This window comes from Cervus elaphus, chromosome 4, assembly GCF_910594005.1.
Source record: "Cervus elaphus chromosome 4, mCerEla1.1, whole genome shotgun sequence".
NCBI lineage: Eukaryota > Metazoa > Chordata > Mammalia > Artiodactyla > Cervidae > Cervus > Cervus elaphus.
In genome coordinates this window covers 66,478,224-66,495,745 of record NC_057818.1, presented here as the reverse complement: position 1 = coordinate 66,495,745, position 17,522 = coordinate 66,478,224, and the positions used below count along the sequence as shown (strand labels likewise).

The window sequence follows — 17,522 nt, the reverse complement described above, 5'->3', positions numbered from 1 at the left end:
TCCAGTATTCTTGTCTGGAGCATCCCATGGACAGAGGAGGCTCGCGGGCTACAGTCCATGGGGTCGCAAAGAGTTGGACACGACTGAGCGCCTAGACAACGAGTGTATATATAACTGGCTCACTTTGCTGCACCCTGAAACCAACACAGTACTGTGAATCAACTCTACTCCAATACAATTCATTTTAACAAGAAAAAACTCTTTGCATGAGATTTCCCCTCTTGAAGAATCTTGAGGACCCCGGTCGGGGATTCAGCAGACCTCTAGAACAGACTCCTCTAGCGTAACTGAGTGCCTTACCCCCCACCCCCCCAACATGGCGAGCAGTGAGAAATCAGCCAAGGGGGGAATCGGGACGTTGACAAACGCATGGCGATCAGCCAGCCCACCCTGAACCACCACGGGGTCAAGGAAGGATGCCGGGTGAAGTCAGGAAACACCCTGAGTGAGGCTGGCTGACTCAGACCTCCGCCAAGGCTTCCTCACAGATTACAGCTCCCGCCCCCACAGTCACAGTTAAATTTCCATGAGTGGGGGGTGGTGGCGGGGCTTATAAGGCCAAGGTTAACTACAGCGACTGGCCCTCAATGCTCTCATCTGGTGGGTGGCAGAGCATGCCAACCTCCTAAGGATGCCATGTTGGTATATTGATTACTCTGAGCCTAAGCACCTGGGGAAAAACACAAAAGCAGCAGGGAGAGACTTCCTCCCCCGCCCCTCACCCTCCACACACACAGGCACACACATATACACTTTCACTTCTGCTGGGAACACTTATGAACGTCCAAAGGAACCGTTCATCCACTCCATTTCCTTTCTATTAAGTACTTGAAGAAGTGATACATGAGGATTTAGTCTGCTCCCAACAAATAATATGTTTAAGTGTCTACATTAGGATGAAGGTGTAAATTGAAAGACCGAGGAAAGAAAATTGCAGCAGGGAGCAGGAGGAACTACTGAATGTTCCGTCCGCTGCCTCTTGCTTTAGCATTCTGAGAAAACAGAGAGATAAAGATGGGGCGGACGGGGTGGGTAGGCTCGGAGGTGGCTGGCTGATAGATGAGAGATAATGGACAGATGATGTGTAGCTGAAAGGGATGACAGGTAATTGACAGATAATAGACGAGGCGTCCCTGATGGCTCAGACGGTTAAGGACCCACCTAAATGCACCAGACACAGGAGATGTGGGTTTGATTCTTAGGTTGGGAAGATCCCCTGGAGAAGGGCATGGCAACCCACTCCAGTCTTCTTGCCTGGAGAACCCCATGGACAGAGGAGCCTGGCGGGCTACAGTCCATGGGGTCGGGTTGCAAAGAGTCAGACATGACTTAGCGACTGAACAACTGCTACTTAGGGAGTACTCAAAGGAGATACAGCTCTTATATCTCATAGGAGATACGGCTAGGTAGCTACGTAGCTAGATATCCTCACAGATGCATGGATGGAAGGAGAAAACAGACATAGAGAGAAAGACACCAAGGGTCAGAGAGAATCTGTGTGTGTGTGCTTAGCCGTTCAGTCCTGTCGGACTCTTTGCAACCCCGTGGACTGTCGTCTACCAGGCTCTTCTGTCCATGGGGTTTTCCAGGCAAGAATACTGGAGCCGGTTGCCATTCTCTTCTGCAGGGCATCTTCCCAACTCAGGGATCGAACCTGCGTCTCCTGCATTGCAGGCAGATTCTTTACCCACTGAGCCACCTGGGAAGCCCACATTTTAGTAAGAGTTAACGAAGAAGCAAGGTCGTTTAACTCTTGCAGGCCCAAAGTCTGTTCACTCATTTCTGGTTTTGCTTCAGCTAATTCCCCTTATTAGTTATTCCCTCCATATCAATGGAGGAAGGGAAACAGACATGGTTCTTGTCTGGCTGAAGACATAAACTTCAGGTTTGCTCCATTTGGCAAATATCAGCTGCCTGGGCCAGGGGCCCTTCTATCTCCTACTTCAATCTCAGTCCCCAGACCAGGGATCAAACCCATGCCCTCTGTGTTGGAAGCTTGAAGTCTTAACCACTGGACCACCAGGGAAGTCCCCATTCCGAGGTTCTTGGTATATATTTCCAAATTACCTTTAACAATAGGGTACCACTCTGCTGTACCACCAGCATTATAGGAAGGTCCCCACTCTACCTGGGAGAGTCACAGATGTTGAGAGAAGTTTAAGTGAGAAAGATGCAAGCATTGTTGGTGCCGAAGAAAGACCTAATCGAATTCTTGAATGGGAAGGGAGAGAATTGGTAGATTTTTAAAACAGGGATGGGTGGCTGAGGCCGACAATCGTGTTATCAGAAGAGTCAAGGTGTCCGAGAGACAGCGGGAGAGGAACCCATGGTCAGGAAGAGATATTTCTGAGCTGACCCCCTCCAAGCACATTTCTGTGGGAAGCTGGTGAGTCAGAATGTGGTGGAGTCCAGGAGGGGTCAAGATGTTGAGGGCAGCCTGTGAAAAGCATCACAGGTGTTGCTGGCGCCTTCACGCCGGGGCCTCAAGTGGAGTGACGTGGGGCGGGGGTGGGAAGGGTGGGGGGGTGAGCTGATCCATGCCGGAGCCTGCAAAGGTGGGCGCGTCCTGGGGTCCCGAAGCCGACAGCAGCCAGGATGCAGAGTTCAAGGGACAGCATGGCCTAGCCTTTAACGGGTGAGTGGGCAAGAAGGTGTGGACACTTTTTTCAACCTTTTTTACTGAACTGTAGGTGACTTCCAATGCGGTGTTCATTTTGGCTGTACACCAAAATGACTCAGTTATTTCCACACGTATTGTCATGGCTGTTGTTGTTCAGTTGCCAAGTTGTGTCCGACTCTTTGCGACCTCGGGGACTGCTGCACGCCAGGCTCCTCTGTCCTTCACCATCTCCCAGAGCTTGCTCAAACTCGTGTCCATTGAGTTGGTGATGCCATCCAACCATCTCATCCTCTGTCGCCGCCTTCTCCTCGCGCCCTCGATCTTTCCCAGCATCAGGGTCTTTTCCAATGAGTCAGCTCTTCGTATACATATATATAGGCACAATGCTCTAAAAGTTCTCTTCCACTATGGTTTATCATAGGTTTATCATTGCTCCCTGCGCCATACAGTAGGGCCTTGCTGTGTATCCATCCCATATATAAAAGCTTACGTCTGCTAATCCCAACCTCCCACTTTAGCCCTCCCCCAACCCCCTCTGCCCCGCAACCAGCAGTCTGTTCTCTATGTCCAGGATTCTCTTTCTGTTTCAAAGACGGATTCATTTGTGTCGAATTTTAGATTTCACATATAAGTTATATCATGCGGACTTGGTATTTGTCTTCACCTGACTTGATCCACTCAGCTTGATCACCTCCAGTTGCATTTGTGTCGCTGCAAATGGCACGCTTTCATTCTTTTTTTATGGCTGAGAAGTATTCCACTGTATATATGGACCACATCTTCTTTATCCGTTCCTCTGTTGATGGACATTTAGGTTGCTTCCATGTCTTGACTATTGTGAATACTGCTGCTATGAACATAGGGTGCCTGTAACTTTTCAAATTATACTCTTCACATTTTACCTCTTTTGAGCTGGGCAGTTTCTAAAATCCCATGTTCGTCTGATGGGTGGTCCAGCGACTTGGCATTCGTAAAAGTCTGCTAAGTTTTAAAATTGTAGAGCCATTTGTCTTTTCAGTCTTATCGGGGAATTCTCTGCGCATACACACAATAAAGGGCTTCCCAGGTGGCCCTAGGGGTAAAGAACCCACCTGCCAATGTAGGAGACATAAGGGATGTGGGTTCCCTCCCTGGGTCGGGAAGATCCCCTGGAGGAGAGCATGGCAACCCACCCCAGTATTCTTGCCTGGAGAATCCCGTGGACAGAGGAGTCTGGTCGGCTACAGCCCTGGGTTTGCAAAGAGTCAGACACGACAACACACACAGTACAGCGTCAAACAGGAGTTCCTCGAGCGGCATACAGTCTCCACGAAGCTTCACTTCTTTCCGCCTGAGACGGGAGGTGAGGAGAGACTTCCGGGGTGCGGGGCGGCAGGCAGCCTCCTTCCCTGGGGCTCAGCTTTGAGCAAACACCTCTGTCCACTGTGCTGAACGCTCCAGTGTCTCCCTCGGTCACTCCTTCCTCATCTCGGACCAAGGTCAAGGGATCACAGTGAAGCCTGCAAAGGTGTGTGTGACTGTTGGGGTCAGGGATCTGGGTTGATTAAGATCCCCCTCTCCCTTTCCTGCCCAGAAATCACCCAGTGTGGTTCCAACACTCCCCACTTTCCCACTCCCGCTTTCACCACCTCACACCCAGAAAAGAGGGGACTTGGGGTCAGCATTCCGTCGTCGCCCTAACTCAGGGAGAGGCGGTTGGAGACATCCTCGCATCTCACTGGCTGACTGTGCAATTGTGGGAAACTCTGCCCTTCTGCGGACTTTGTCTCCTCACTGATGACCTGGTTGTACCTGGGACTGTTTCTTTGTTTTTCTTTAAGGACTCTTTCAAAATCTGCTGTGTCATTTTGTGAGTGGAGTGGGGTCATACTATCGATCTGGTTACATCTCTACCTTTCTCCCAGCTGCGGGTTCCCCCCACCCACCCCTCACAATGTTTTAAAGAGAAAGTCGTGATTCTGTGAGTACCTCTAGTTCATTTCCTCTGGCTTCAGGTAGTATTCAGTACAAAGCCGTAATTATTGATTTTTTAAAATCTCATACATCTCATATCTTAAATGCTTTCTTCTCTGCAGTCACCTTCTGTTTTTTCAGTCTTCTAGCTTCATTGAGGCTTCCAAGGGCTAAGTCAAAGATCTCTCTTAGAAAATGTCACACTGCACTTGAAAATACGTGGGTTATTCTCGAACATCTTTTGATGTTGACCTCTAACATTTCCGCAGTGATGAGAATGGACTCTGTGTGATTTTAATACCTTTAGATCATAAAATTTTTGCAACTTGATTTATGTCCCTGGATATGTTCCAGTGTTTTCCTGCTTTACACTCTATGGGAATTTGAATAGAATTTGTATCCTGCTGTTCTGTGAGAACTGTATAAATCTTAAATTATGTTGAATTGGTTCATAGGGCTTTTCAGGCCTGCTATATCTTTCTACTTCTCTATTCATTCTATTAATTTTTGAGAGTTTGATATTGAAGCTCCATATGAAAATATTAATTTGCCTACTTAAAAAATAACTCTAATATACAGTGGAACTTTTCCTTGAAAAAGACCCTGATGCTAGGAAAGATTGAAAGCAAAAGAAAAGGGCAACAGAGGATGAGATGGTTGGATGGCATCACCATCTCAACGGACATGAGTTTGAGCCAACTCCGGGGAGATGGTGAAGGACAGGGAAGCCTGGTGTGCTGCAGTCCATGCGGTCACGAAGAGTTGGACACGACTGAGCGACGGAACGAGTGGAACTACACGTAACCTTGTTCTTTATTTTCCAAGTCTCCTGTAAATGCCTTATCATACTTTCATAACTGAAAAAAATATAAAAGAAAGAACACACATACAAAGCAAACAAAAAGTTTCACACCAGTAGATATCAGCGCTGGGTTGAGGATTTTCGGGCTCCTTTAGCACAGACCCCCAGGATGCACAGCTCGTTCTAAGGGGACTGGATGAGCCAAGGCCGTGTGGCTGGCGGAGCAGGGTGCTGGAGAGATGTGGCTGCTCAAAACCAGTCCAGGCCCCACCCGGACTGGGCCCTCCACACCTGGGTGCCCTCCTCCACCAGGCAGAATAAACGTGGTCCACTCCTACCTAGCTGTGCTCAGGTTAACCTCCGACTCGGCAGGAGTGGTGAGCCAACCCCTCTCCGTAACAGCTGTTGGCCAGACTGTTTCCCTTGCAAGCAGTTGGAGGAGCCTGGGGTTGGATGCCTTGTTTTTCAGCACCGCGGCATGATGATATCAGGCTGCCCAGAGCAATTCTCACCCCCTTTCTGGGGTTTGGACAATTTTCCTGGACGGTGTGCAGGCGCCTCCCCCTCCCTTCCCCGGGTGGACATCCGAGCCGTCCGGCGCGGTCACCGCAGTCCGCGCGGTCCCCCAGGGGGCGGGGCGCAGGCCCCTGGACGCTGCTGCCACACCGCGAACCTGGGGTGCTCCGCCTGCCTGCAGCCGGCCGCTGGCTTCAGACCCCGGCCGCAGCGCGGCCACGCGGCCCTCCGATGCCTCGGTTCCCCCACATGTGCGGCGGGGCGACCACAGCGCTTGCCTCCTTGGGTTCTGACAATTAAAGGACTCGTCTTTGAGTGCTTGAAAGCGGGGCCTGGGCACTGGCAGTCAACCCCAGCTCCGGGGGAGACACCCCCACCTCCCCTCCTCTGGTGCCCTCACCGGGTCCGGCTGCAGACGTGGCCGCTCCGAGCCAACTTCCTCTGCCAGCGTGGCCACACAGACCCCGGGCGTGGAAGGAGGCCCTGCCAGAGACCTCCCGCGAGGGTCACTGCTCTGCCAGCCGGAAGGGCAGGCCTCTGCCCTCATCTCCAGAGCCAGCCCCTCCCGAAGGAGCGTTATCAGCCCCATCCCACAAGGTGGATGCTGAGGCCTGAGCGCTTGCCCAAGGCACCCTGGAGACCACCCGGCGCCCCCACATCCCCCAGCTGCTGAAAGTCTCAGAAGGTGGGGCCCGGCTCTGGCTGTAAAAGTCTGGGGGTACAGCTAGTCACTTTCCCAGACCCCCTCGCAGCCAGATGGTAGGGCCCGTGGCCTGGGTCTTCTGGTCCAGGGGCTGGCAGAGCGAAGCTGAGGGTGGTGACCGAAGGTGTTGACCGTTTGGGATTCTACCAGCAGAAGCCTGGCCAGGCTCGGGCGTTGGATGCGTGGGAGCCCAGGGCAACTCACCCTGTCACCTCTCAAGGACTCATCGAGTCTCTAGGCTCAAGGGCAAGGAACTGGGCCCTGGGCTGTGGCCAGACTCCCAGGGCCCTGCCAGCCGGGAGGGTCCCCGGTGGGGTCCACCACGCCCCTCCCCGGACGGCAGTTCGGACAGAAGGCAGAAGCCGGGATCTGCACAACTCGTCAGCGGCTTTATTAACAACACTCTCCAGATGCTGGTCAGCGGCCGTCTCTGGCGCGCGTCCCAGGAGCAGGCGTTTGTCCACCTCGGGCCTGCCTGATGGGCCAGTCCCAGCGCGAGGAGGCAGGCCTCGGATCCCCCTGCCAGAACACGGCCCGACCTGTTGGAGCCGTGGCGCAATCCATCCGTCCTGGGAGGGGCAGGGGGCCGTCTCCCCAGGCGGGACAAGACCCGGTCCCCCCTCTCCGGCCTCCTCCAGCCCGGAGCCCTGCCCCTGCCCAGCTCCTTGTCTGGGTTCCGGGCCCGGGAGGACGGGGGTGGGGAGGGCCGCGGAGGCGCCCCCGCACTGCAAAGGCCACGAGGGCGGGGCGAGGGCTGATCCGGAGAGTGAGGTTCGGGGCATCACGCGACAGGGCTCGGGCACCGGAGTGCGGATGCGGGGCGGGGGCGCCGGGCGCGCGGCTGGCGCTACCCCAGCGGCCAGGGCGGGAAGGGCGCGGCGCCCTCGGGGCCCGGGGCGGCGCCGCCCGCGCCGGCCGCGCGCCCGTGGGTGCGCTGGTGGCGGAGCACGTGCTCGCGGCGCCCGAAGCCCTTGCCGCACTGCCAGCAGGCGAAGGGCCGCGCGCCCGAGTGCGTCTTGCGGTGGCGCACCAGGTGCTCGCGCCAGTAGAAGGTCTTGCCGCACTCGCAGCAGGCGTGTGGCTTCTCGCGCGCGGGCAGCGGGCGCAGGGCCGGGCCCGGGCCGCCGGGGTGCGTGCCGCGGTGGCGCCGCAGGTGCTCCTTGCGCCGGAAGGCCTTGCCGCACTCGGGGCAGGCGTGCGGCTTCTCGCCCGAGTGGCTCTGCCGGTGGCGCAGCAGGTGCGCCGGCTTCAGCGAGGACTTGCCGCACTCGGGGCAGGACGCGGTGCCCGGGGCCGCCAGGAAGGCGGGCAGGCCTGGCGCCGGCGGGGCTGGCGGTGCCGGCGGGGGGCTGCCCGGCTCCTGCTTATAGGGGCGCGCGGCCTGGGCGTCCGCCGTCGCCGGTTCCTCAGCCCCAGGGGCCGCATCTCCTGCAAGCAAAGGCGCAGAATCAGGGCGGCCATGGACTGGTTCACGGATGTGGGAGACCGGGTGGTTCACAGGCACGGCCTGGATGGATGTGCGGGGGGATGAGTGGGCACTGGGGATGCACAAGCTGGGTCGGTGCAGGACTGTTTGATGAGTGGGGGAATGGCCTCGTTCATGGATGGGCGCGGACGGACCGGTTGATGGATGGGGCGGTGGGCAGATGGTTCAAGGATGGGGAGATAGGATGGTTTATGGATGGCAGTAGGACAGACGGGTTGATAGGTGGATGGGGGGGTGGGTGGACAGACTGGATGATGGATGGGGGGCGGGCGGGGGGACGGACGGATGGGCCAGCGGGTGGGGAAGAACAAGCTGTGAGGGGATGGACAGAAGCTGCCAAGGAGGCGCCTGCTGAGAAACAGGGTGCAGAGCCCGGGGTCAGGCTGCAGGGACGCAACCCTGGCTTGGCAGGCGCCCGTCCCGGCTGGGTTATTCTCCTCTGTGCCGGGGCTCCTGCTGGGGAAGGGCTGGTGACCCCGGGGTGTCAAGGCAGCTGCGGGATGTCAGCACCCCCGCCCCCGTGTGCCGGGCCCTCCGCGTGGGGTCGGTCCACTGAAGGCGTGAGTGACGGACAAGGGAGGAGCCTGTCGACCTCACTGAAGGCGTGAGTGACGACAAGGGAGGAGCGTGTCCCCCGGGCAGGGAACGCGGTGCGGAAGGAGGGGCTGCTCACCTGAGGGCGTCGTCGCCTCACCGGCTTCCTCTACTGCGCCGACCCCGGAGCCTCCGGTTGCATCCTGAGGCGCCCTCGTCGCTGGTCCCTGGAACCAGAGACCCCACATGGCCAGCTGAGAAGCTGGAGCCCCACCGCCCGCCCTCTGAGTCCTGCCGCCGGCTCTGGGGGCAGCGGCTGCCGGGCGGGGACACCATCTGCAGGTCCTCCAGGGACCGGCCCGGGGAGAGGCCCACATGGCAAGGACCGAGGCCTCCCACCGTCCTCCTGCCAAGCACCTCTGCAGTCGGCCCTCCAGCCCCCAGCAGCCTCCTGAGGGGCCGGGGCCGGGGCCGGGGCCGGGGCGGGCCCGCCCCACACTGCCGACCCATGGGGCAGGCGGACACCATGACCGTTTACTGCTCCGAGCCACTGCGCTTCGGGTGGTTTGCTACCCGGCAGACAGACCACTGATGGAACCGCTTTAACCCTGCCTTTAGATTCGATGCCCTGTGCCACCTCCAAGAAAATGCAGAAGGAAAACGCACAGGCTACTTTCAACTCAGGACCAAATTAAGGAGCTTTTCCCAGCTCTTCTGTGGACGGTTCTGAGCAGCGTGGCCCAGCCAGAGGTCCATGGTTGAGAGCGCCAGCTTCAGAGCCACGACCTCCGGCTCCTTTATGCTCTTGTCGCGGCTCCTCGAGGAGTCTGGGTGGAGTCATTTCTCCTGGAAAGGCCTGGCCGACCTCCCAGTGGAGTCACTGGACTGTCGTCTCAGGTAGCTCGGTGGTCAAGAATCTGCCTGCCAATGCAGGAGACACAGGAGACAAGGGTTGGATCGCTGGGTCGGGAAGATCCTCGGGAGTAGGAAATGGCAACCCACTGCAATATTCATGCCTGGAGAATCGCATGGACAGCTCTGCCGCAGGGAGACACTGGCCCCAGGCCACCTCTCAAGTGCGCGGGAGGCCGGTCATATTACAGCCCCGAAGCTGCGGGGCTGACCCTCCGGGCGCAGCGGGACCCGGCCTGGCCCAGAGAGGGGCCTCTGCGTTCGCCTGCGGGGCAGGGACCACTGGGCCGGCCGGTCCCGCCAGCGGTCCGGTCTGAGGACCTAACTCATGGCGGAGGCTCCGGGCCATGCAGGCACGCGCATCTGCGCCGCCTCGGGGGCTGGAGCCCGGCCGCACCTCCCGGTGGGAGGCTCGGGACCACTCCAGCTGGCGCTCCTGTTTTTCCCGCCACATGCTGTCGCCCGGGGCTGGTGCTGCCCCCTGGGTCCCGGGAGGACCCTCCTGGCCTCTCCCCTCCGCCCCTCTGTAGCAGTTAACCCGTGTCCTTCCGCTGGGACCAACCACAGCCGCCGGCAGGGCTGGGTCAGCCCTCAGGGTGGTCCCGGGACCCTGAACTTCCATCAGTCGTCAGAAGGGTGGGCTGGGGTGGTGGTTAGTGGTGTCCGACTCTCTGCGACCCCACGGTCTGCAGCCCGGTAGGCTCCTCTGTCCTTGACAGTTTCCCGAAGTTTACTGAAGGTTGCCTGGGCACCGTCCCTTACCGCCACCCCTGGCCTGACCCTCCCCACCCCCCGCCGCCACCACACCCTGGACCTCAGGGTCCGTGGAGCCCGTTGGGGGTGTCTCCACGGGGAGCTGGGGGGGTGGGGGCAGGGGGTGAGTGTGAAGGAAGGGGCAGGGGGTGAGTGTGGGGGAGGGGGAGGAGGAAGAGGGATGGGGGCAGGGGTGAGTGTGAAGGAAGGGGGGGGGACCCGGGGGCAGGGGGTGAGTGTGGGGGAGGGGGAGGAGGTACCTGGCGGAGGGGGAGGAGGGATGGGGGCAGGGGTGAGCGTGCGGGAGGAGGGGGGCCGGGGCAGGGGCAGGGCGGACCCCGGGCTCACCCACAGCTCCTCCAGCAGCGCCACGGCCTCCTCGCCGCTCTGCGGCCGGCGGCTGCACACCCAGGCCTGCACCTCGGCGGGCAGCGCGCTCAGGAACTGCTCGAGCACCAGCAGCTCCAGCATCTGCTCCTTGGTGCGCACCTCGGGCCGCAGCCAGGCCCGGCAGAGCGCGCGCAGCAGCCCCAGCGCCTCGCGGGGCCCCGGGGCGTCGCCCAGGTGGAAGTGGCGGAAGCGGTGCCACGGCGAGTCGGCGGTCAGACCCTCGGCGGCACCTCGCTCCTGCTTCACGGGGCCCGGGCCTGGCGCCTCCATGGGGCCGGCGGTGGGGTCACAGCGCCTGCGGGGAAAGGCTGCGGTCAGAGCGCGCTCCGGCGGGGCCCCCACGCGGGAGGGCTGGCCGCCCCGCGTCCCCCACGAAGGGCTCGCCGCCGCGTGTGGGCCCCTGTCCCCACTCTCCCCGCCTCCTGCATCCTCCCCGCAAGGACCCAGAGAGGCCGCGCACGGAGGCCACCGGCCCTTCGCAGGCACCTGGGCCTTGTCATCAGCACCTCCGATGCCGGTGGTCACACCGCGATGCCGCAACGCGGAGACGGACGCTCCCTGACACGGGCTCCCAACTGCTCCCCGCCCTGCCTCTCCCTCACTAAACAGGGTGGACACATACGTGTCCCCCTCCACCCCTGGGGCTCATGTGGACGCTCGGACCCGCAACGTGACTGTACGCGGGGCCGGGGCTTTGAGAAGGACGTGGAGGTGAAGTGAGGTCCTCGGGGTGGGGCCCAGGGCATGGCTGTCTTCATAGGACATGGCAGCTCCGGCCCTGACCTAGGAGGACACAGCAGGAAGGGAAGGCAGGGTCCGTGGGCGGGCAGAGGCCCCCACCAGACTCCCGTCCACTTTCACTGATCCCAGCCGGACCCCCGCCTCCCCAAGCACGAGGAGCAAGTGTCTGTGGTTGTAGCCGCCTGGTCTGTGGTGATCAGGTCGACACTCACGGGCCCCCCAGGCAGAGTCTGGGAGCTGGTCGATGTGGAGGGCTAACTGTAAGACCCTCCACCCTCCCAGTGGTGTCACTGGACTGTCTTCCCAGGCGGCTCAGTGGTCAAGAATCTGCCTGCCAATGCAGGAGACACAGGAGACCCGGGTCCGATCCCTCGGTCGGGAAGAGCCCCTGGAGTAGGAAACGGCAACCCACTCCAGTGTTCCCACCCAGGGAGCCCTGTGCCCCCCACTTCCTCTCCCCCTTCCCAAAGTGGGGGGACAGACTGGCAGCGGCCTCAGTCCTGAGGACTGCAGACCCAGAGCAGGTGCTGCCGGGCAGGGGTGATCAGAGAGGGTCTGCAGACAGTTCTGACCGTCAGATGGGGGTGCAGAGAGCGGTACGGCTGGCATCCAGCCAGTGGAGGCTGGGGACGCTGCAGGGGACCCTGCAGGGCCCAGAACAGCCCCCACCCCGGCAGAGGACGCAGCCCCCAAATAAACCCCGCCTGGAACCACGACCCTCAAACGCTCCGGGAACCCCGGAGTTCCTTCCGGGGTACCTCAAGGTGAGAACGCGCTTCCTGACCCAGAGAAAGTACCAGTCCCTGTCCCCGTCTCCTTCTCTCCCGAGCATGCCGTGGGCCTTCCTGGGGCCTCGGCAGATAGCAGAGCTTTTCGGGGTCACGCTGAGCTGTGCAAAGAGTGGTGCCATGCTTCCAACTTTTCATTGTGAAACACGGTTACTCTTCATTTAAAAACCGTTATGGGGCGTGGGAGAAACTGGGAGACTGGGATCGACACATACACACCACCACACAGAGAACTGACACGAACCTCGTGAATAGCACGGGGACCCCTACTCAGTACTCCAGAAGGATCTGTATACGACTAGGATCTATCCAAGAGTGGGTGTGTGCGTGTGTGACTGACTCACTGCTCCACAGCAGAAACTACAGTGTAAATCAACTATCCGTGGGTGCATGTTACGTTGCTTCAGGCATGTCTGACTCTTCGGGACCCCATGGACTGTAGCCCACCAGGCTCCTCTGTCCGTGGGATTCTCCAGGCAGGATACTGGAGTGGGTTGCTAGTTCCTCCTCCAGGGGACCTTCCCAATCCAGGGGCTGAACCTCCATCTCTTAGGTCTCCTGCATCGGCAGACGGGTTCTTTACAACCAGTGCCACCTGGGAAAGGCCTTAAAACCATGAAAGTGAGTCGCTCAGTCGTGTCCGCCTCTGCCACCACGTGGACTATACAGCCCATGGGATTCTCCAGGCCAGAATACTGGAGAGGGTAGCCTTTCCCTTCTCCAGGGGATCTCCCCAACCCAGGGATCGAACCCAGGTCTCCCGCATTGCAGGCAGATTCTTTACCAGCTGAGCCACCAGGGAAGCCCTAAATCAACTACACTCCAATTAAAAAAAAAAAAAGAGAAAAAAGTGTTATTTATGTTAACATGTGGAAAAGTCAACTACTGCTATTTCTAAATGCATTACTACTATGAGATTTTCTCAGCCTTAGTTTCTGAGATGACACAGAGATGTAAACAAAAGTGCTTTGGGGAGCGTCTTCAAAAATTGTTTAAGGTATAAAGGGGTCCTAGGCTTAAAATCTTTGAGATCACTGGCCCACAGCCTGTTTTTAAACAAAAGTTTTACTGGTACACAGCTGTGCCCATCTGCTGTGTATGGAGGACCTTCTCAGACTTAAGCTGGTTTGATCAGCCAGCTAATTAGTGGCAGGGACTGAACTCACACTGGCCTTAAAGCGAGGCTGCCAAGGAGGAGGAGCGGAGGAGCTGGCATCTGGGTGAAAGAGGCTGCAAAACATCGGCCAAGTTAAAACGGGTAGCCAGGCAGGCAAGCTCCATCCAGAGCCTTGCCTCATTTATTTTTTTCCATCTTTTTTCTGACAAGGAGGAGGAGCCGAGGGACAGAGTGGGAGTTGGGGATTAGCAGACACAAACTGCTATACACAGGACAGATACACAAGGTTCTACTGCACCGCAGAGGATCCCAGTCCATTAGGATACGGTTCATCATCAATCCTGCGATGAACCATCATGGAAAAGAGTATGAAACAGGAATGCATTAGTGTATAACTGAATCACTTTGCTGGACAGCAGAAATGACCACTGTGAATCAACTAAACTTCCATAAATTTTAGTTCATCGCAGCACTGTTTATAATAGCCAGGACATGGAAGCAACCTAGATGCCCATCAGCAGATGAATGGATAAGGAAGCTGTGGTACATATACACCATGGAATATTACTCAGCCGTTAAAAAGAATTCATTTGAACCAGTTCTAATGAGATGGATGAAACTGGAGCCCATTATACAGAGTGAAGTAAGCCAGAAAGATAAAGAACATTACAGCATACTAACACATATATATGGAATTTAGAAAGATGGTAACGACAACCCTATATGCAAAACAGAAAAAGAGACACAGAAGTACAGAACAGACTTTTGAACTCTGTGGGAGAAGGTGAGGGTGGGATGTTTTGAAGGAACAGCATGTATATTATCTATGGTGAAACAGGTCACCAGCCCAGGTGGGATGCATGAGACAAGTGCTCGGGCCTGGTGCACTGGGAAGACCCAGAGGAATCGGGTGGAGAGGGAGGGGGGAGGGGGGATCGGGATGGGGAATACGTGTAAATCTATGGCTGATTCATATCAATGTATGACAAAACCCACTGAAAAAATAAATAAATTTTTAAAAAAATGCAAAAAAGGGGGAGGGAGGTTCGAGAGGCAGGGGACACATGCATACCTATGGCTGATGCACGCCGGTGTTTGGCAGAAACCAACACAATATCATAAACCAATTATGCTTCAACTAAAAAGAAAAACATTATAAAAAATTAAAAAATAAAATGTTTTAAAAAAAGACGGAAAAAAATAAATGAGACAAGGCTCTGGATGGAGCTTGCCTGCCTGGCTACCAGTTTTAACTAGGCCAATGTTTTACAGCCTCTTTCACCCAGATGCCAACAGTGTCTCCCCACCTGTGACAACCAAGAATGTGACCTGGAGACTTCCACGAGTCCCCCGGCGGCGGGGGCAGGGGCGCAGTCGGCCCTGCTGGGGAGCCACCGGTCCACTGGACTAATATTTACTCAGACCAAAGGGCCATCTTCCCAGCGAGTCGTCCTAGGACAAAACACGCCACCTTTTACGCTGTCAATCTTCCCTCCCCGGGGCTGCAAAATGGGGAAAGTCAGGCCAACCCAGGCGTCTCAAGAAGTCAAGACGGACGGAAAACAAAGATGCTGCGGGGCGCGCGCGGCGGCGCCAAGCCAGCCTTCCACCAGCGTCCGCCCTGCCCACTCCCGTCACTTTGTGCGGTGCCGGGGACACAGCTTCCAACAAAAGCGCCGGCGCTGCACCCAAGCCCCCGCGGGAGCAGGGGCTGAAAGGGGAAATAGAAGGCGAGCGGCAGGGCCGCCGCGGACGACCAGGGGACCAAACACAGCCCTGCAGCGCGGCGCGCCCACCACCCAGGCTGTCGGGGGGGGGAGGGTGGGGGGCACGTGTTCCCGAGGAGGAGAGAAAGGAGGAGGGCAGCTGACCCCGGCCCGGGGGAGGCGCAGCTCCGCCGAAGTGCCGCCCAACGTACAGAGACCGCGCGCCGGAGGCCCGCCCGCACCCCCCCCCCTCCCAGGAGCCCCTTTCCGCAAACCTCTCCGACCCGATCCGTCCCCGCCGGCGCCCCCAGATTCCCAGGCAGGGCCCAGCCCCCGCCCGCGCCAGTCCCCTCCCCTCCCCCACCCCATACCCCTCCCCCATCCCACCCCACCGGAGTCCCCTTCCCCTCCCCCCGGCCCTCCCCCACCCCGCCCCCCTCGGTCTCCAACTCTCCCCGCCCCCCCCCCGGCGTTCTCCGCCCCCCTCCCCTACCCCGCCCCCCTCGGTCTCCAACTCTCCCCGCCCCCCCGCCGTTCTCCGCCCCCGGGACCTGCAACCCTCCCCCTTCCCGACGCCCCCACCCCCGTTCGCGCTCCCAGCCCCCGGCCCCCTTTTCATCCCCTCCCCCACCTCCGCCGTTCCTCCCTCCCCGGGCCCCCCGCCGGCCCCCTCCCCGAAGCTCGTCCCGCCGGCCCCCTCCGACGCCTCCCTCCTAGCCCCCCTCGCTCACCTCACTCTCTCGGGCGAGGCCCCCCAAGACCCCTCGCCACCTCGCGCATGCGCACAGAGCTCACCAGGACTCCATGCCCCGGCAGGCTTTGCGCCAAACTCGCCTATCCAACCTCCCCCCAACCTTCCCAGACGCTCAGCGGCCGCTTCCCCCCAGCAATTAGCCCACCGCCCTCACCCAAAACAACATCTCCCAGGGAGCACCGCGGCAAACGCGGCCTCTCATTGGCCCTCGCCTCGGCGACCCCCCCCCCCCACCTCACGCCCGTCCTCGGACGGTGCCGCCAGCGCCAGAACTACATTTCCCAAGATGCACCGAGGTGCCGCCAGGTTTTGGACTACATTTCCCACAACGCACGCACACGGGTCTTCGCCCGGGCCCGCGCGCGGGCGGGCACCTCCCCACCCGACCCCGGGCAGGCGCAGATGCGCCGAAGGGCAGAGCAGGCGAGCCGAGGGAGGAGGAGCCAGGGCGGCGTTGCCGTGGAAACCGGAGCTGCCGTCCGGAAACGAGACCCCTGCAGCCCAGAAGTGGGCTGGCAGGGAGGAGGGGCCCGAGCCGGAGCTCCGCGCCAATCAGAGCTGCGCGCTGCGTCTCCTTGACAACGGGCCGCGCGTCACCCTCCCTCCCCGCCCCGTGCGGACGCAGCGGGGTCCGAGTTGGCCACGCGGCCGCGGCGGCGGGCCTCGGGGGGCCGGGGGGCCGCGGGTCCGGGGGCCGGCCGGGGCTCCCTGCTCTGCCTTGTAAGCCTGGCGCGCGGGTCCTGGCCTCCGTTTGTCTCCCCGCCTTTGAGTCGGGGAGGGGGCTGTTTGCAAGGCCTCGACTGGCCTCCGGGGACCGGCCGCAGCCTCCGCATCTCAGACCCGGAAAGGAGATGCACAAGACGGGCCCAAGACCGAGGCCGGGCCGGGAGCCGCGCGGACCCCGGCCTCAGTCATCGCCCGGGGCCATACCTCATGACCTCGGGAAGGGTGAGGCGGACACGCCCCTCGCCCCCACCTCCGCCTCCGCCTCCGGGGCTGGTGCGCAGACGGGGTGAGACAGTGGCTGGCGCGTAACCAGCGTTCACCAGACGGACGCTTTCCCCCTGGTTTCACAAGTGGTCAGTGGCTGAGTCAGAACCTCCTGTCCGAGAGCGGGTGAAAACCACCCTCCTCATTGTGGCCTCATGGACCTTGGCCCACCGCTTCCCTCTTGCCCAGTGGGTTCCAGTCACACCGGAGTTTTTCCTGCTGAACTTTGTTCCACCACTCACTTCCGATTGCCCACTCGACGTCTTCACTTGGATTTTTTAAGAGGCATTTCAGACTTTGAGCTGGACAGAGGAGAATGTTTTGCCCCTCCCCCCTAGCAAAGAAACTTGCTTTCGTCCCAGTTTTGTACGGTCTTAGGAAATGAATCTAAAGGATTTCCCTGGCGGTCCAGTGGGCAAGACTCCACGCTTCCACTTCAGGGGCATGGTTTCGATCCCCGATGGGGGAACTAAGATCCCACAAGCCACGCAACACAGCCAAAAAAAAAAAAAAAAAAAACAGTTGGATGGCATTTAGTACATTCGCATTGTTGTGCAAACCATCACCACCGTCCATCTCTAAAACACTCCTTATCTTGCAAAACTGAAACCACCCACACTCGACTCCCTTGTTCCCCCTGCCGCCAACCCCTGGCAGCCCCCATTCTACTTTCTGCCTGTGAATTTGAATATTCTAGGCACTTCATGTAAGTGGAATCACAGTCCTTGTCTCTTGTGACTGGCATATTTCATTTAGC

General features: G+C 59.0%; 1 protein-coding gene across 5 annotated transcripts; it reads right to left on the bottom strand.

Annotated features, from left to right (window-relative positions):
- Positions 1-6,964: 6,964 nt before the first annotated feature.
- Positions 6,965-16,124, bottom strand: ZNF444 (zinc finger protein 444). 5 transcript variants are annotated; one of them, XM_043900402.1, is made up of 4 exons: positions 16,010-16,124; positions 10,628-10,964; positions 8,754-8,841; positions 6,965-8,022 (listed from the first exon to the last, which is right to left on the bottom strand). In XM_043900402.1, exons 2-4 carry the CDS (start codon positions 10,937-10,939, stop codon positions 7,442-7,444), a joined length of 981 nt encoding a protein of 326 aa, XP_043756337.1. In that variant the 5' UTR covers positions 10,940-10,964; positions 16,010-16,124; the 3' UTR covers positions 6,965-7,441. The 5 variants fall into 5 exon arrangements, with proteins under 5 accessions (XP_043756337.1, XP_043756335.1, XP_043756333.1 ...); XM_043900400.1 differs by having other exon boundaries at positions 15,930-16,042; XM_043900398.1 differs by lacking the exon at positions 16,010-16,124 and adding an exon at positions 15,753-15,917.
- Positions 16,125-17,522: the final 1,398 nt, after the last annotated feature.

Excerpts from the sequence above, each read along its gene's own strand:
- ZNF444 (XM_043900402.1), bottom strand. The coding sequence starts at position 10,939 with ATGGAGGCGCCAGGCCCGGGCCCCGTGAAGCAGGAGCGAGGTGCCGCC. Across the intron at positions 8,842-10,627 it reads CGCTGCTGGAGGAGCTGTGG|GGACCAGCGACGAGGGCGCC; the intron begins GTGAGCCCGGGG and ends CTCTGGTTCCAG. Across the intron at positions 8,023-8,753 it reads TGAGGCGACGACGCCCTCAG|GAGATGCGGCCCCTGGGGCT; the intron begins GTGAGCAGCCCC and ends CTTTGCTTGCAG.